We start from the raw sequence: 20,075 nt of genomic DNA, 5'->3' as shown, positions 1-20,075 counted from the left end.
AAAAACAACAAAACCTTATATTGTAGCAGCCGATGACGGGGGAAAGATGGAGAGCCGAGAATGGGCTGTGGGAGAAGAAAGGGAAACAGCATGGTTTGTGTAATTACATGTTTTGCCTCAATCGGCGGTGTGTGTACCGTCCGTCAATCAACATCAGCGAGTTCCACGGCTGGAGCAGATGGCGGAGGAAGGAAGTGAGCCGGCCATTGACTTTGTCTCTGCTGAGGGAAGGAAGACGGGGACAACAGAGCGGCTCCTCCTCTGAATCACAGACTATATTGCATGTTGGCATATTATTGAGTTTCGCCAGGATTGCCTCGACTAGAATAACCGCATTAGATACGGAGGATATGGGAGGCAGGGACAAGTCAGTACAAAAACCTTCATTTCTTTTTTATGTTACTCCATCTCAAGCAGGTCGACCACTCTCTGACACTCTGAACTCCAAGATGCTATCCAGGATAACTCACACATCCTCATGCTACTTGTGTCATGAGAACACGTGCTCTCTACACGAGTGATTCGTTTGTAGAATCTCCCCACAGAGCATTTCCTGTTTCTACCAGCTCCACCGTTGTGACTAAATGTGCTGCTAAATCAAATTACAGTGTGACTTCCTGGAGTGAGGGATGAATGAATGCGTGGAAGATGGAGTGGAGTCTTTGAAGCCTTCGGCTGATGAATCTGGTTAGAGAAGAGCCACAATGACATTTCCTCCACACTGTTCGGGGGGATTGGGAGCTGGAAATTGCCCCTCAGTGCTGAACGAAGCCTAAGCTTTAATTAACAGCAGCACACAATAGGTGACGGACATCGCCCACAGTTCACAGCTCTCATGTTTCAATCCCTCACTCAAGGAAGTGTCTGGGAACTTTGGCAGGTGTCGAAGGGAAAAGAAAACACGCGAGCAGTCCACCTTTGTGGTTAAATCACCAGCACAGTCATTGTGCTTTTCAAAGGGCGCAGGCTCATCCTCCGCTCCATACCTGACTAACACTGACTCTAACCGGGGCTTAGAGGGGAAATCCACCCTAACACTCTTTAACACTGTCACAAAACAGCGAGGGGTGAAGTGTTTCTGGACTCATTGAAATACTTGCTTTCAGTCTTGTTGTTTACTGAGCAGACTTCGCTCATCATATCATTATGATTTTCCCCACATTGCTATGGAATCTGATGATTAATAGTAATAATCAGATGTCTTGACAGTCACACAGTCATCCATTATAAAGATGTATCCTCCAGCAGTAGACCAGAATGCATTGCAGCTTTAAAATATGTTTGTTACATTTTGAGCAAAATCATTCAAACATACTAAATTGTAGTAAATCACAAACTTAAGTATATTTGAGATGTCTGTAATCCATAGTTAGAGAGAATGGAGTTCATGTTCTATATACAGAGAGGTCACAGCTGGAGCTAAAAGCTAAGACTTTTGGCATTATTAAGAAATTGTAATCTGGGATGAGTTTTGTTTCACTTACAATCTGTTAGCTGTCACAAATTAGTATCAACATCGTTTCTTGGAGAGAGTGTTGATTTTCTGAGAAAAAATGTCAGAAAATCCCTCCAAAAAACTTTGGGAAGTATAGAAGTTTTGCCAAGAGTGCTTTTAACCAAGCTTTCATTTATTTAGTAATTTTTCTTTCATTCAGTTTTTCTTTTATAGCAACAAACATAACAACATGCTCCCGATAGTACAACCACTGAAGTCTGTGACTTTGTTGAACACTAAGTCCTGGAGTGAATCAACACTAATATTACATTCATTTCAATTCGTTGAAACTGGCTCCACTTTTGCCATAACATGCTTCCCCTTTTCCACCAACATGGAGCAGGTTACGTTCCGGCCCGCACACCTATTTAGTACACTGAGTATTTCGACCAAAAATAAATTGGTTTAAAACCAAAAAGTTGCTTCCCAGCTGAAATGAAAAGTAGCATGTTTTCCTTGACCTGAAGTGAAAAACCCGGAATGACATCAGTGGGTGTGTCATATTCTACAGGTTGGAAAGAGAGGATGGGGTTTTGCACACCTTCATATCATAATCGGTAACCTGAACCAACACACCGACACCAATGCAGTCCATTGGACTGAACAGGTAGTTCAAACTGCAGGCGGGATGCAGCCGACAGGAGGCAGTGCCCTACATCTTTATGGGAGCCTGAGGCTACATCCATACTACTTTAAAACAAAAACGATCTCCGTCCACACGGCAGTTCAGCATCGTTTTCTAATTGATCTCCGTCCACACTAACACGCCTGAAAACAAATATCACGTGACTCTTCACGTACACTGGCCATGTGGGTGGTTGCTGATGTAAACAGGAAGTAGATTGGTTGCTTAGTAAAAAAAATTGAGTAATAAAGTAGTCTTTAATAATGAAAGGTCGTGTTTGATACTTAAGATCTTCCTCTATGAACTCAAACACACAGTTCGTGGAAAGTTTCAGAAGTTTTATTTTTTAGACTTAGTTACAGCGCTGCAGGTCTATTTCTCTCACACATCAAATTGACTTTAAAATCATCACTTACACATCAAGGTTTACGAGATTATCATCCATAAAAGTGGTCAACACACGTCTCACACTCGTTTCCTCTCGGTTTCGTTGTCTGTTCTCACTCGTAGCTCTGCTGGTGGCTTATCTGTCCTACTGAATAGCATTAATGCTTTTGTTCCTTTACATTTTATCTGCGGACTTCACAATAGATGTGTAGAACAAAATAAGCATGAATAAGAACCGTGGCTACAGACGTCCGCTCCGTAGGTCTGATAACGCCGCTGGCCGCTTGCTAATCGCTCCAATAACAGCTGCTTCCTCCGTAATAATGCAGACTTTAACTGAACAACAGCTGCTAGTAAAGACAACACGGTCACACCTGTAATCAGTTGTCCTTGTTAAATTAACCTGTAGTCGATCGGTAATCAATGTTGTTGTTTGTGAGCTTCCGGGTAAGGGTCACGTGATATGGGCATGACGAATCAGGGAAGGACACGTCGTGACTGCTAAGAACCAATCGAGTAGCGACCGTGGGTGTGGGCGTCATTGTTTTCAACCGTCCACACGAAAACGCAACCCGGAGTTTTCAAACGTATCCGTTTTCGGTGCTCAAACGCCGGCGTAGTGTGGACGCTCAGTGTAAACGTTACAAAACATATGCGTAGTAGTGTGGACATGGCCTAAAGCAGCGGTTCCCAAACTTTTTAGGCCGCGCACCCCCTTCTACATCCCGACCGGGTTCGCGTACCCCCCCCCCCCCCTTAAAAAAAAAAAAAAAAAGAAGAAGCAACAGAGCCTTTTAAGCCTTCATAGCCACATAAGAATCGGACCAATGAGAGAACAGTTTGCTCGCGCGTGGCATTTGTTTACAAGATTTAGTCCGCTGTTAAATGTTGCAGTGTGAACACAAACTGAACAAAGGAGCAACTGCAACAAAGCAAACGAACTGAAGGTGTGAAAACGCCCTGAAACACTGCAACAAAGTTTCAATAACTTTCAGTGACACAAGGCGTCACTTTTAAAGAGCAATACGGATGCGAGGACACACGCACAGGCTCAGAGGCAGATTATCACATTTAATTTACAATTAATGAGCGACTAATGTAGCCAGGATGTCTTCGGACAAAGCATCGATGCGGCGCGACACAGTGTTGTTGGACACCGGGATCATGTCCAACTTGTTTGCTTCTTTCTCCCCAATCATACATTCCACCATCTCTCTGGCAGCTGGCAAGCTCACGTCTTCGGCGATTGTGTGCGGTAGCCCCTTTCTCGCTATTCTGTGTTGGGATCTAAAGGAGCGTGTTTGGGTTATCAGCATTTAAGAAACTGAATTCTTGACATCAATAGAATTATTGATGTATGTAACAATTATTAATGATTATTAATATAAACGGGGCACCACCCTGCGAACAGGGACCAATAACCAAACGATAAAACTAAGTCTCATAATTAGTAGTCACTCATAATGTCAATAGTCTGCGTATGACTATACATTCAGTGACAGTGAAGGTTTTAAGTTCGAGCACAGGCTACTACATACAGTCTTATCAAATACATATGCACAAGTAATCACAGACGACTGCTCCTGAAAGTATAACAGAGTTTATTAAATCAAAATAATAAATGATCAGATCAATTAATATTGCAACCAACAAACGTTATCATACAATTTTATATGCCTAAACTAAAGAATGAATAAAATGGATGAGGGTGTATGTCTGTGTGTGTGTGTGTATGTGTGTGTGGGTCTGTGGGTGAAAAGGAGGGGGAGTCTTACAGCTAGAGACTACAAAGATGGCGGCGTCGAGTGACGCTGGCCAAAAGGGGAGAGGCCTTAAGAACTACAGCTAAAAACTACAAAGATGGCGGAGTCGAGTGACTCGGACAAAATGGCAGTTAGGCTGCTGTATGTAATCACGTGCTGCCCAGGCACACGTGATTACATACAGCAGCCTAACTGCCATTTTGTGATGTGAGGCGATCGTTTCAACGGGGTTTCTCAGGTGTAGAGCTAGGAGCTGTGTGTGTTACGTGAGAGGAGGAAAGAGAAAAAGGTGGGGGCTCATGAATCAAACTTCTGCGCGCGGTCCGCGTTGTAGTGAGCCTGAGTTTGCTGGTTCCATCACGCATAAGTATACCGCTGTCGTCTTTGAACTGCCGGTAACATATGCCGTGATAAGCCACGCACCTCAGCTCACTCACAGAGTCGAGTTAATGAAAAGAGAACTTCCACACGGAGTGGAAGACAATGAATGAAAATAATCCCAAAGAAACAGTCATAGCAGTTAATACACGAATACAGCGGCGCTTCTCTGCGCCGTAATGATTGCGTAATACCTCAATATCACGCGACAGTAACTTAAACACACAAAAACACGGGAATATCAACATATAAATGAATGGCCTGAATTAAACTTACGTTAATTTAAGCTAAGCTATGCCCAAATGCCAAGAACCTTACTTGTCGATGCTTCGTTGCAACGTTGAAGTGTTAGTGAGCAAAGCGTTTTCCTCGTCGGGAAGGGGGACAGGGGGGAGCTTGCTTGCAGCGCGGCTTTGCAGCGGGCGCTGTGTGTCGCACGGCTTTTGCTGGTGCGGCTTCGGTCCGTCGGCGTGGCTCTGGAGCAAACGCAGGTCCGATCTGTACTCGCTGCAGGGAGGACGGTTAACTTCGGATGAGACGACGTGTCTGCGCGTCTTGCCGGGAATCCTCGGTCACGAGAGGAGCGAGGCTTCGTCGGGCTCCTCTGTGCCGGTTTGTGCACAAAATAAAAAGAAACAAAAAGCAGAGAACGGATCGCTGAAGCGGAGTCGTCTCGCGGGCTGAGTGGAGCCGTACTCAAAGTGGAACACTGTCGTTTCGTCCAGCAAAACGGCTCGTGACCTGACAGGGTTTGAGTAGGGGAGAAGGGCCGTTGCGTCATCGTGGCCTCCGTCGTGCTGGAGGGGGGAGGAGAGGCCGATGTATCTTCATGCGTCCAGGACGAAGGTCCGGGTGAAGAGCGGTTGCGTGCTCCCTAACTCAACCGAGGTCGATTGGAAAAAGCAGAGAAGTGTGAACCTGCAGACAGTTTTGTAGAACAGTGGTTGAACCACAGGGGTCCTGGGCCTCTGTTGGCCTTCGGCCAATGAGATTGCAGCGGTGCATTCAGGTTACCATGGTTTTTTTTGGGGGGGGGGGGGGGAATTCACACCCTAGTGGGAAATCCCTTTGCTCTTATCAACTACAAATCAGGATGAACCCTTTGCTCGACAAAGTGAAGGCCTGATTCTCTTTGTCCACAGCACATATTTAAGCCATTTGGTCAGAGCCCAACATCTGTAACCAGATATGAAGCCCGTAGTGCGTCATTTATAGACCCAACACATGAATGAGACTCCAGTTGTTTTTGGCTGTTTTGTAACTCCTCCAATTTGGATATAAAGAATGTAAGGGGCTTTTGACTTGCACTGGCATGCTTGGTGTTCAGGTGGCGACGTAAATAAGAGCTTCAGACTGTTAGCCAGAACCTCACTGCACACCACGCACTGTGGCTTTGGGGAATCTGCGTTGCCAATCCAAGTGAAGCCCAGACACAGATACTTTTCATCATATTTCCTCTTTTTTTCCCAGTCTGATGCTCACTCTCATTTCCTCTTTTTTCACCTTGACTCCGCGATGGGCCGATGTGCTCCCGATTTGTCTGTGCTATCCCTTCCTCCTTTTCGGTCTCCTCCGTCTCATCTTCCTCTGACTCTGGCTCGATTTCTTCTCCCGGTCTCTCCCCAACGCACCTCTCCGTTCCCCTCGCCTCCGATTCCTCTCTCTCTCTCTGTCCCTCTCCTCTTTTACGACTGATAGCTTCAGATGTCCCACCTGACAGTTTTTAAATTAAAATTACATTTTTTTTTTTTATATGTAATATTATTACACCATCAGACCGCCATTACACTTTTCCTCTCGCGCACCCCCTAGAGGCAGCTCGCGCACCCCCAGGGGTGCACGCACCCCACTTTGGGAATCCCTGGCCTAAAGGTTGGGGGGGGGGGGGGGCAAGTGAGGGTAATAGTGGAAACAAAGTCTGCCACAATGGCCTGTAATTGCTCATGGGGAGGCTACAAGGTCTAGGGAGAAGAATTCAGAAACATACTTTGCTTTGGCAGATGCTCAAGGCTGCAAAACACTGTTCCCCGCAGTGCATTGGGCTTTACCTTCAGGATTAGAGAAAGAGCTGAATGAACCCTGCACAGGTGGAGTGGGATACACGGCATTCATTCCACTGAAATGAAATGGCCTCAATGTAAATCAATGACACACTTGTTCTTAGTTCAGGTGTTACGTAACCTCTGTCTTTATTCACCACCACCATTACTGCTCTAATTTATTTTCTAAGTTTGGAAATCCTTACAACACAGTCTGAAATGATTATTTTAAATGCATGGTGTACACACACAATAAAATGAAATGCTAGAGGATTTGCGTCATGTGATCTTTCGCCACCCACATCCAGTCTACAGCTCATGGGTGGATCCTCACGTCAGGGCCGGCCTCAGCCCGGTGGCACCCCTCACACAGTCGGGGAGAGAATGGAATGGAGACCTGCAGATATGCAAACACTCAGTGAAAATATTCGTGTTATTACTTCTCAGACTGCACAGGTAAGAAAGAGTATGCTGAGATTCTGAAGACACTATCACAGATGTGTTCAAGATCAACTTCTCCACCATCATTTCTATGACTGGTGACACTCCTCCTGAACCGATGACTGTCATTATTTCACTCTATCTCACTACAAAAAATGTATGACTAATAATTATAATTCATCCATCTGCTATACCCACTGATGATCATACTGATTCATTGTTTGCCTTTTCATTTCTCTGGAACGTACTTATTTTACTGCTTCGTTGTAAAATATATTCCATAGCATTCATCGAATTCTAGTTTTTCTATTTGTTGCCGGTATTCTGGAGCTGGGCAGAAAATAATTTGTAGTACTGTGTATGATTGGGTATGTGACAAATCATAGGATTAGATTTGACTTGGTCATTTTGGACACGGGTGTGGTCTGATTTGTTGCTCGTGCCATCCACTATGAAAGTATACAAGTTCACATTAAAGCCCATGAGAGAAGTACAGGTCGGCTTTAATGTGAGCTCTATATTCACTTCAACCTCTGTCACAAAAATCCACAGAATCACATGTACACCAGCTTTTCAACAAAGGCTAAACATTTGAGGGAATCCAATTCTAACTGATATTTTACATTTGAAACTTTGTAGATGCATCATAGCCCACAGACAGCTTAAAGTGAAGGAGGAGAAACTCACTGGGGCCGTGTTGGGACTCCAGTGCACCCCGTCGCCTCAGCAGGATCCTCTGCAGCTGCTCATCGTGGTTTGATGACGGAGACACTGCCTTTGGTTGGGGGGAGGTTCTACTGAAATTCTCCTTGACAGATTCAACAAGAAACACATGCATACATACAGATGGTGTGTTCAGGAACAACGGAGCTCAAAATGAGAAGATCTTGAAGAAGCTTTGGAGTGGATGCATAATCAACAGTAGAATAATCTGCTGGTTTCATTCTTCTTCGTGTATGTATAGTGTGTCAACGTTGACTGCAGCTCTTTAAATGTTGCAGTAGCACTTTCTCTTCCTTTAATACATCAGACTAGCTGTTCCACCTTTGTTGAAGTTCATCTTGTTTTTTTAAATCATAACTTCTGGTGTGAACACATCCATGTAGTGAAGAATCCAAAGCCTCTCCTTTGGTGTACTGTCACTGACAGTTCAACCAGTCAAAGACGGCTTGTGAGGACATTGGATTGTTTTAAAGTCCCATTACCATGATTCCTTTGAGTTCCTGGATGGCAGAATTAGAGGGAAGCCTCTCCATCTGGTAAAAGGAAAAAAGGAGGAACAAGACGGGTTTGGTAAATAAACAGCAGTCGGACACATTATACTTATTTTTCCTCATTCAGCACTTAGAGGCTAAACTGCACCTCTTACCACAGAGACGAGACACTGTAGGCAAGCATGAGGATGCATGCTTTCTACAAGAAGCAAATGTGTAAACACAACCATTTTGAGTCACGTCAATTTTCCCATCCTCATTATTTATAATTACCTCATAGAGCAGGTCCTAATGCTGTCTAATTTGCCAGCGTTGTGGCGGAGGAACATGCAGACTAAAAGATGTCTTGGCCATCTGAGAGCTTCTTGTTTTGATAAAACATGACAGATAATCCCACACACTGATGGATTTAAGAGCTCTGAACAATATATGCGTAACAATGTAGTTTGGTGATTTCGACAAAAATAACACATTTTCTGCCACAATCATGGCAAAAATGCACACGCACTTCCTTTAATGACTCTCCCATTTCATGTTTTCACGTCTTCTCTGTCTATTTGAGTCACGGTGAGACGTCTCTGCAGATTGTAATGATTGTCTTCATAGCCGATTTTCTGCCTTCAATCCTCTTGAAGCATCATCGGCTGGGTTTTCGTGATGAGGGAATATTTCTCCCCTGAGCAACATTCGAGCTGTCCATTAGTGTAGAAAACGTGTTTACAACAAAGGTTTGAAACCTTTATCCTCCTTTTTAAGGTATTTCATAACTTATGAGCTGTCAGTCCAAAAGGGGAGATGTTAGTGTGAGCTTTTGCCCCCAAATGCAGCGTATACTTAGCATTGCTAAGGGATGCAACTGCGTCATGGCAGGTGTGTTGCTCAGGACCAAAACAAAGTGTGAAGCTGTTTTGATGAGCAACTCTCGAGAAAGTTGTGAGCAGCGACACGTGAGGTGTTATGGGAAAATATGTCATCATCTTATGCTTTAGGATTGAAGAATGTAAGTCTTTAAAAATGCAGGCACAAAACCTATTTGAGTAGATGATTCTATCAGTTTTGCATCCAGGTGTCTTGTTATTTGTTATCTGTTATCTTGTTATCTGGTTTCCTGTGCATTGTTTCTGTCTTCAAAGACGGCGACACACAGAGGTCTAGATTACGGTACTTCCTGATCAGCATCAGCTGAAGAGCATGACCCTCTGTATGTATATGTGATGTGTGATGGTAAAACAGGCTTATTCAGACTCTGTATTTCTTGTGACTGAACTCTTTGATTAGGTCACAGTGACCCAATCAAAGGAAGCAGTATAAATGTCCATGTATCTGACTATGTTGTCAGAGCACCTCTTGCAGATGACGTGATGTATCTGTGAGACTGTGTTCTCTTTGCTTGCAAGCAAATAAAATGACTATTACAACCTTGATCGTTCATCCAGACTCTGTTTCATTTGACATTGATTTGATAACACTTTGACACTCTTCTCCCGACTTCATAGAAATATTCCACAACAATTTGGCGTTGTCGGCAGGATTCGCTGACTGTCTATCAGAGCTCCAGAGGGACTGACCGGGGGAGAGGCCTCTCCCAGGAATCCAAAACTGAAGTTTCCTGTCTTATACCTCATTAGCCGAGAGAGAGAGAGCCGGCGGACCCGAGGGAGTTTCTGATTGACAGCACGCGAATCCAACGAAAAAGAATTAATTTCTACAAACGGGTAAGAAAGTTAAAATTCCAATTGTAAAAGTAATGGTAAAATTATGCTAAGGTCATATGATTTAACAGACACAGATGAATGGTCAAGTAGTCATTTTTAAATTTTTTATTATTTGGGTAACAATTGTTTTTGACGTTCGTGGTTTCGTTTTACGAATGTGGTTCATGTAAACTCCCTTTTTCATTTTCTGGCATATCACTATTTGCACGCTTTTACGTAGAAGACAGACAGTTCCCCGGCACTAAACTGCAGCTTTAATGAACTGGCTGTAAAAACACAGCAGGTCGCAGACATTGTCAGGGTGATACGCCGTTTAAGAGGATTGTTGAAGGTACCTGTCTCCTGCTTCTATTCGGTGACTGGCCGACAGGTCGAAGTTGAACGCCTTTCTTGATCCGATGCATCATCTCCTCCACTGCCTGCTGCCTGATGTCGGTTTCTGGGAGTGAGACACACACAAGCAAGAGAGACAAAGATTAGTCTTCGGTGCCTTTTTTTATTTTTATTTTTTATTTTTTTTTAAACAGACACGTCATATTTAACGGCTTCACTGATACTAAACAGGAGCCTGCCTCACTGGGAACCAGTGCCAAGAACTAAAGTGAGTTTCAATGATTTTGAGAGGCACGAGGCACTGTGTAATTCACAGGCATCATTAGCGCTGCACTTGAAATAAAGCTCATTTGGATCTGAAAGCTTGAAAATAACACAAGCCCCCATGCAGGACCAATCAATGAAGTGTTTGTGCTGCAGCATTTCCCTCGTAATTATGCCATAAACATTGACTGCACTGGATTACTGTAAATACTGTTCTCGGGTGGATTTGGCTGTATTCACGGGAAAATAAATAATCATTGCTGTGGATGTTAATTTTGTGGTATTTAAAGCGCACATTTCGAGTTCAGAGCCTCCTCCGGTGGGTGAGGTTACCAAAATGATACTGAAATGAATTTCTGCACACTGTCTAAAAACACAAACACTATTCGGCAATTTCCATCCAACCTTCTGTGAGGATAAGGTTTATCAACTTCACAAAAGATGGGAACAAAAAACAGAATCCTGCAATAATGCAGCGCATTGGCAAAAAATATGAATATATAATTTTCTAACAGAGAACATTCAACGGCATACACAATGGAACTATTGTCAGAAGATGTCTTTGTAATGTCACACCAAGAGTATTTTGTGTTTAAGTAACAGTCAAATATTTTCCTCCCAAGTGCTCTGAAAGAGACTATTATTCAGGTGTCAGAGCAGAAGATCCTTGGGTGGCACATATTCAACCCTGTATGTGATTCCAACAAATACCACGTGCGAAGCGACCAATTCAGGACTCGTATATTCATTTAAGGGAATGAGGACGCAGTATAGCCTGTTCAGTCAACATGGACGATCCACCTGCTCCAGTCAAGGCTTCCCTTTTGTCTGCACAAATTGAAGAATTTATCACGTCGACCTGATAGGCCAATGATCGAGATTCAAGTTAAAGTTTCGAATACACCACTTGCGTCAACATTTGTCCTTCTACACAAACGTGACATTGATTTGCAAAAGAAAGGGCGAAAAGGATTCAAGAGCAGTTTTCCGACACTGACATGACAAATAGCAGCCCTTTAAAATACTAAATGACCATACGTCGCATAGAGAAAAGAAAAGATAGCCAGGATGTGTGAATTGAAATGAAGTACGAGTTACAGATCATGGACATTAAAACAGTACTTCCTTCTCTGACATCTTGGAATACAAAAGATTCACTGAAATTGAATATCAATTTCTATTTGCACAACGATCATCTGAAATTGTCCTCAGTCCCTCTACTCATACACACTTTTAATTCATAGTGTACATGATTATTACACCATCAGTATACAAAACACGTTATTACAATGGTCAATAACATACAGGTAGAAATCTGACCGTACATTTAACCCATCCTAAGCATTTTCAGGTTGCTGAAAACTAAATTATAACTTGTTTGAAAGATTTGTTGCTACTCTTTAACACCCAACCTGGAAAACACTACAGACAATTGCATTTGTTATACATATTTTGCTTTTCCCGCCTGAATTTAGTTTCAAGTCTAGTCCTTAAAGCAGAAAAGGTTTAGCTGATTGTAGCTGATTTTGATATTCATATGGACGTTGATGATGATAGCCTGAGTAAGCAAAGCTTCAGAGACTCTATGGTGGTGGAGACCTTGCATCTTTCCAGAGTTCCAGAGAATGAGATGATACGTTGATCTCATTCTTAGATTGGCTTCTGTCAGCACACCCTCGACCTCGTCTCAACAAAACAGAGGACTCCTGTGCTAACTTTAGTCCGTCCCAGATTGATCATGTCGATAGTGCTACAGGCTCACTGCGAATGACACTAGACTCTATTGCTCCTCTAAAAAAGAAGATAATAAAACAGGCGGTTCGCTCCATGGTAAAACCCTCAAGCCTGCAAATTTAAGCAAACATCGCAAAAACTTGAAATGCTATGGCACTCCACCAATTTGGAAGAATCTCGGTTAGTTTGGCGAGACAGTCTTAGAACATATAAGTAGGCCCTCCATAATGCCAGAGCATCTCTCATTATTATTGGAGAAAAATAAGAACAAGCGCAGGTTTTCTTCAGCTCTGTTCTGCTCAAAGCTCGACCCCAGTGCCGAGATTCTGATCTCTGGGGACTTCCCAGTCTCCATGCCGGATAAGCAAACTTTCTGTTTCCTCCATCAGATAGGATAGAGCCAGCACTCCACCAACCTATCAGGAGGTACACGGACCGTACAGCCCCGGTTAGTGGCACACAGATGGCACACAGAAGTGAAGAAGGATAGCAGTGGTATCTCTGAGTTTCAGCAGTTTGGTTGAGTTTTGTGGATTCTGTTCTCTTTTTCTATAACTGTTAAGTGAGATGTTTTTGTACGGACCCAGTGGTAGAAGTATAGTGCTGCCCCCTAGTTCTTTGGAGCAGGTGGCCAGGTATTACACAGTGCACCTTTAACTGCATATTTTGCATTAATACTGGTGCTTTATACTTAAGCACAACAAACAAAGACCTGCATGATATAATGCACATTATGTGGATGTTTGATGGGTACCTGGTGCCTTGGCTGAGTCCTGGACCACCAGTGGGATGTCAGTACTGATGTCTCTTCTCTTTCGGATCAATGACAACAGCAGACTACAATGGGGGGCACACATGAAGATCAAGTGGTTGTTATTTAGGCAGCTGCTTTCACAGCATCCCTGTGTTTCTATTTGCTCCCTAATCATCCAACATCCTTTCATGAACAAATAAAAGTTTCAATCACAGTCATCCATCAGCTTTTTTAAATATTTTAATGAAAAAAGAAAACCAGACAGACAGACAGCTCTCTCAGTGACTAATTCCACATGCTGAATTGAGTGAATAAAGTTGATGAAGGCCAACAGTGAGGCTTCATAGTCAACCAATGGCTTCAAACAGCTGTTTCTGGTGCTCACCAAAAAATATGTTTCACTGGAAACGTACTTGATCAAAGTAAAAAGGATTTGCCTGACTGATGACGTGCAGAGCGTATTGTGTGTGTGAGGTCAGACCTGAGTGGGTTCGAGGCCGGAGCTGGGGCTGGAGGAGGTGGAGGTGGTGGGGGAGGTGGAGGTGCTGGACCTGGGGGCGGGTTGGTCACTGCCTGCAGCTTCTTCTGGAGCTCCTCAACTGAAACACATCCAGTTACAGTAGACGCACAGTAACAGCACCAAGAGCAGGAAAGGGAAATCTGACAAACAACTAATCTCATGGTCACACTGTCAATCAAAGGGGCCTGTTGCCTGCTGAGAGCTCGCATAGCGTACAGCACAAAGCTCCACAGTGCGTCCTATCCTAACAGTTCCAAATATGTCTTCACCTGTAGACCGCAGATCCTTGACCTCCAGTTCAGCCTTGGAGCATTTGTCGCTGTATTCCCTTTTCTCCTCTTCCACGAGCTCCAGTTTACGCCTCAATGCCATCATCTCCCTCTGAGCCTCGCAGCTCTGCAGCCTGTCCTCCATCTGCTTTATCTGACAGGAACCACAACACACACTCATTGTTCACCACCATGAGTTTCTACACTTTTGAACCTGAACTAGCGTATTGTTCACTGAACAAACCGTCACTCAACATGAGCAACCTGGAAATATATAAAGAAAGAAAGAAATGTACACGTACAATGAGCTCTGCAGCATTGTGTTGGCCGTGGCGGCTGCAGATCCTACGGTGATGGTTTTTGATATAGCATTGGCTAGCTACCAGTTGACATTCAGTCATCTGCTCCCCAACCCCAGCTCCTTAACCAGTGTTTTAATTGTTCCTCAAATGAAGGGTATGGCTCACCTCCACCCAGCACCAGGAGGGATCAGTGATCCCACTCAGCTCTGATTGTTTCCATCAGTGCCAGAGGAGGTGGGAGGAAGCTGGAGGCTACGCTGCTTTTATTCATCAGTCTGGCAGGTCATGGCCCCTAGGTTTTACCATCATGGCCTGTGAGTCTGTGAGCCTGTGAGTCACCAGGTATTTCCCCCCCTATGTAATTAACCGGCTAAATAATTCCTGTTTTGATACATATCAATCAGAGGCACTACAGGTGTAAAGCACAGGAGGGAGTCATATATGTAATCATTTTCTTTTTTTGAACTATTGTAATGTAATGAGAGGTCAATATGGCAGGCTATAGGGTGGGGTGGTGCAAGGTAATTCACAAAAACAAGTTTTAGTCTTCTTTTATGGGGGAACTCCATTAATTCTCGTTATCAAACTCAAAAAGTCCAAAACAAACAAAAAGCGTCCAAGAGGAGATAAAGCTTCGTTAAACTGAACAGTATTAAAAAAACTCAACTTTGCGTGTCCTCGGTTTCACCGGCTACCGGGTCTTCTTCCTTTCAATCCTCCTCAGTCTGGCTCGGCTCTTTTCTTTACGCCGTTCTCCAGTCCAGGTTAGTTCTCAGAGCTCCTTCCAGCCGTGTGCTCTTCCTCCTCCTCTCCTCCTGCAGCTCTTAAGTCCTGCCTCAATCAGGTGGCTAAAACACCCACCTGGGTGAGTGGTGAGGCCTTCTGGGAGCTGTAGTTGGCGCCATCGGCGGCCATCTTGTGATGTGGCTGCTGATCATTAAAGGGGAGGTAGCATCTATCTACCACCTGGCCCCTGGTGATGCCACAGTATGTTTTTGTTTCTAATGAGTAAAGCATGAATGAATATGCACACAAGCGATTTTGGTCGACTGCTATCTGGAGCTGTTACATACCAGTGTTACATACCAGATCCTGGGTCTTCAACCAAGATGTGTTCAGGCAGCCACAATATCAAGAATCTGCTTGGAACTTTTATTATTCTGTGAATGTTTGTTTTGCAGAATGTGTTATTTCCAATTCAAAAGATGAAAAAGTATTCTTCTTACACTGTCGTCAGACATGTTTGAGCCGCAGAATGCATCAGCAAGCAGTGACAGCGCACTGATTCATTTAGCACCTAAAGGCTAAAGTCATGGTGGAGACAACGGAGGGCCACGGTGGAGCCAACGGATGGCCACGGTGGAACCAACGGAGGGCCACGGTGGAGTCAACGGATGGCCACGGTGGAACCAACGGATGGCCACGGTGGAACCAACGGATGGCCACGGTGGAACCAACGTATGGCCACGGTGGAACCAATGGAGGGCCACGGTGGAATCAACAGATGGCCACGGTGGAACCAACATATGGCCACGGTGGAACCAACAGATGGCCACGGTGGAACCAACGGAGGGCCACGGTGGAACCAACGGATGGCCACGGTGGAACCAACATATGGCCACGGTGGAACCAACGGAGGGCCACGGTGGAGTCAACGGATGGCCACGGTGGAGTCAACGGATGGCCACGGTGGAGTCAACGGAAGGCCACGGTGGAGTCAACGGAGGGCCACGGTGGAATCAACGGAGGGCCACGGTGGAGTCAACGGATGGCCACGGTGGAACCAACGGATGGCCACGGTGGAGTCAACGGATGGCCACGGTGGAACCAACGGATGGCCACGGTGGAGTCAATGGAGGGCCACGGTGGAGCCAACAGAGGGCCACGGTGAAGTCAACGGAGGGCCACGGTGGAGCCAACGGATGGCCACGGTGGAGCCAACAGAGGGCCACGGTGGAGTCAACGGAGGGCCACGTTGGAGCCAACGGCGGGCCACGGTGGAGCCAACGGATGGCCACGGTGGAGTCAACGGAGGGCCACGGTGGAGCCAACGGATGGCCACGGTGGAGTCAACGGAGGGCCACGGTGGAGCCAACGGAGGGCCACGTTGGAGCCAACGGAGGGCCACGGTGGAGCCAACGTATGGCCACGGTGGAGTCAACGGAGGGCCACGGTGAAGTCAACGGAGGGCCACGGTGGAGCCAACGGATGGCCACGGTGGAGCCAACGGAGGGCCACGGTGAAGTCAACGGAAGGCCACGGTGGAGTCAACGGAGGGCCACGGTGGAGCCAACGGAGGGCCACGGTGAAGTCAACGGAGGGCCACGGTGGAGTCAACGGAGGGCCACGGTGGAGCCAACGGAGGGCCACGGTGAAGTCAACGGAGGGCCACGGTGGAGCCAACGGAGGGCCACGGTGGAGCCAACGTATGGCCACGGTGGAGCCAACGGAGGGCCACGGTGAAGTCAACGGAGGGCCACGGTGGAGCCAACGGATGGCCACGGTGGAGCCAACGGAGGGCCACGGTGAAGTCAACGGAAGGCCACGGTGGAGCCAACGGAGGGCCACGGTGGAGCCAACGTATGGCCACGGTGGAGCCAACGGAGGGCCACGGTGAAGTCAACGGAGGGCCACGGTGAAGTCAACGGAGGGCCACGGTGGAGCCAACGGAGGGCCACGGTGAAGTCAACGGAGGGCCACGGTGGAGTCAACGGAGGGCCACGGTGGAGCTAACGGAGGGCCACGGTGGAGCCAACGGAGGGCCACGTTGGAGCCAACGGAGGGCCATGGTGGTCATGGTCACCACACACTAAAGCCTGATCTTCTGCACTCATCTGCCACTGCCTCAAATTTGGGTTTGTGTTTTTTCTTTTTCTTTTAAGAGAACTACACATTGAGAATGTAATTCAATCCAAAAGTCCCCAAATGACAAGAGCATATGAGTTTTTTTCAGGAGAAGACATCTCAAAGTGAGGCTCAACTTCCACCTGCCTGAAGAACTTGCATCCTCTCTCCCTTTATCTTTCAAGGGCGTAGGTTTGCTTTCAACATTGGTGGGGGTCTAATTAATGCTGAGCATGAAAATATTTCATTTCCAGAATTCATTTATGGTGGAAATGACTAGTTATGTGAAAGAAAACACAACATTTGAGGTTTGGACCTCGGTGACCTCATAGCTGGTTACAGTCGTGCTGTTCACACCAGAGGCACATTCCTCTGTGCAAACAAGCGATTCTGCTCCTCAGTGTGTGTGCGTGTTCACTCCAACGATAATGTGAACGACTTTGGTAGGGACAATTATGTCCATGTGCAAACCTACACCCTTGCTCTCTCTCTCCGTCTCTCAGCCCAACCAGAGACAGGTTCTGCCAAGGTTTTTACTCGGGTTTTATTTTTTATTGCCATTGTCACCCCAGATCTTGCTTATGAGGGAATGTTGGGTCAATGATAAAGTACTGCTCTATATGAAAAGCCTCTCCAGATAAATATATTTTTGTTCTGATTTGATGCAACGTCAAAACAAATGAACTGAATTCTGTACAGATGTTGTATTCACCACTTCCTCAGTCTTCCATGTCCATCATGCCCAATCAAGAACCAAAGACGCCAAACTCTATATGTAATGCTACATCCATAAATTGTGCAGGAGTTGTGTACACAGACCTGGTTCTGGTGCTCCAGCCTCTGTGTCTCCAGATCCTGGGTCAGTCTGGTGACCTGGCTGAGGGCTTCTTGTACAGCTTGACTGGGCGAGGAGCTCTGCATCAGGATCTGACTCTGTCTCTTCAGCTTTGTTTGCTCAACCATCATCTGAATAAAGGAAAATGGATATTCCCCCATACCAAAGACAGTCAGGGAGTACAAGTGACAAAACAGCATAGTGAAAGTCATCAAACGCAGAATTAAAGAGGACCACAGAAGGTTATTATAGAAAACTCACCGCTGTGGCAAAGCCTTCTGCCTCCGTCCTCAGGTCCCTCTCCAGCTTCAAGGTGTCCTGTAAGGCCTCATATTCCTCCACAGCGAACTGAGACACTGGACAGGAAATAAGACCATGCTCATGATTAGCATACGATGATTAGCATAGCATTCACATAATGCCGACCCCCCCCCCCCCCCCACACACACACACACACACTAACCTCTGTTATATTTGCCCAGGAGTTTCTTTTGCCTTACTGTCTCAGCAATTAAAACAGTGTTATCGTGTTTCTCTTTCAGCAGCTGTAAGGAGGAAGAGAGTAGAGAATAACAATATGAGTTCTGTTTCATAGCAATCACTGTCATTGTTAAAATGGAGATAACAAACAAGGTTTTTACAAATAACATTTGAAGTCACTCGTTTCTCATTCAGGAGTTATTTCTTTTTTATATGAATGATGGAACCAACAGCTGGTTGTTGGGGAGGAAAATACACCACAAATGTTTTTTAAATAACTATACACGTATGCAAAGTGTCCATGACGGGTAGTAAATGGGGTTTGGTCTTTGGAAAAGCATCCAAATGTCAGCCTTTTACAGCTCCATTGAGGAAACATATGGAAACTGGTCGGGATGAAAATGATCCAGTGTTATACTGTCATCAGTGGTGTTCTCCAAGCCTACAGTAACATACTGACAGTCTGGCAATGTAGTGCAGAGTCCTGACAAACGTCTTCTGGGAGAAAAGTATCATGGTCACATGGTGATTTGTCCTTCTGATTGGTTGCAAGCGGGAAGGTAGAGCAAGAGGAGAGAGAGGAGGAGGAAGGAGATGTGAGAACAAGCATTTTGGTTTAGGTTCTGTCTGCATCCATTTGTTGACCTGCAGATACTGAAACCAACACAGAGCTGGGAGCCCTCAGTAAGCGGTGGGCGACGCAATAGGACACCAGACCAGAAGACCATGTAGTGCGAGTAAGTCCACCCTGCAGGAGGGGAGTGAGGAGTTCACTGGGGTTCAGATGGGCCCACATCCTTTCTTGAAACCATTGCCATACAGCACACATGTTGGCCTTTTAGTAGCTGGTATAACTGCAAGGCTTCGTGTAAATGTAACTCCCTTATACCTAACAACAAGTCATTGCTCCATTTCTGCCTTCGGTGTGACAAAACTAACTCAAACAGAGACAGATGCTACCAGCTAGGGTGAAGAAAATAGCACAAAAAGGTTCGCTTAGCTCACTGCACCTCAGAAACAAAGTCAGCTTGCCAGTACAAATATAGAGATACAGCAGTGCCTCTGCTGTCACAGTTATCCGAGGTTAAAACCATGCCTAAGTGTTAGACATGGTGCATTTACCAGCAATAATTGAAATCATTCTGAACTACTGCTGGATGAGTAATACAGGTGGTTAGTGTGCACAGCATCCAAACTAAGTTGGCTGCAGGTGCAGGACTAAAAACCGGTCACAAGAAAAGGAGAACCTTCTCTCAGTAACAAGTCTGAACAATTTGGTAGCCTTGCCGTTGACATCAATTCATTGGAATCATAATGACAGAAACAGTGCTGGACAAAAGGAACAATCTCAAACCTACATCGTCCCTGGTTTCCCTCAGTTGTTCTCTCACGGCCCCGAGGCCAGCGACTGCTTGATGTTTCTCCAACTTATATTGTTGCTCTGAAAGAAAGGAAATCAAAGTCGTGTTAAACACGGCTCTTTCTTACACACACCAATGGTTGTTTATCATATTGGATGTATTTGCAATAAAGTTCCCCTGGTGGAGTCCTCACTGTGATTCTTTATGTCATTTGGATGTTTGGATGAGGTTGTTGTCACCTGATCAATGCTATCAAACACAGTAAACCCTGTCCAGCCGAGGTTAATGTGTCCGACCTTTAATGTAATACTAGTTCTATCAC

General features: G+C 45.4%; 1 protein-coding gene across 1 annotated transcript in view; it reads right to left on the bottom strand.

Moving 5' to 3' along the window:
• Window positions 1-6,954: 6,954 nt before the first annotated feature.
• shtn1 (shootin 1) overlaps window positions 6,955-20,075 on the bottom strand; it is a gene marked incomplete at its 5' end in the record, with an annotated part of 43,902 nt that continues 30,781 nt past the window's right edge. Inside the window, 11 exons of the mRNA XM_079280771.1 lie at window positions 6,955-7,084; window positions 7,816-7,936; window positions 8,334-8,384; window positions 10,393-10,496; window positions 13,143-13,225; window positions 13,624-13,741; window positions 13,932-14,085; window positions 17,897-18,043; window positions 18,174-18,268; window positions 18,376-18,457; window positions 19,751-19,833. Coding sequence (XP_079136897.1) covers window positions 7,053-7,084; window positions 7,816-7,936; window positions 8,334-8,384; window positions 10,393-10,496; window positions 13,143-13,225; window positions 13,624-13,741; window positions 13,932-14,085; window positions 17,897-18,043; window positions 18,174-18,268; window positions 18,376-18,457; window positions 19,751-19,833 — 1,070 coding nt within the window. The 3' untranslated portion in view covers window positions 6,955-7,052. The remainder of the gene's footprint in view (window positions 7,085-7,815; window positions 7,937-8,333; window positions 8,385-10,392; window positions 10,497-13,142; window positions 13,226-13,623; window positions 13,742-13,931; window positions 14,086-17,896; window positions 18,044-18,173; window positions 18,269-18,375; window positions 18,458-19,750; window positions 19,834-20,075) is intronic.

The sequence above is a fragment of the Melanostigma gelatinosum genome (genome assembly GCF_949748355.1).
Source record: "Melanostigma gelatinosum genome assembly, chromosome: 12".
Classification (NCBI taxonomy): Eukaryota; Metazoa; Chordata; class Actinopteri; order Perciformes; family Zoarcidae; genus Melanostigma; species Melanostigma gelatinosum.
The sequence above is the reverse complement of the archived record's forward strand: the minus strand, read 5'-3'. Positions and strand labels throughout refer to the sequence as shown.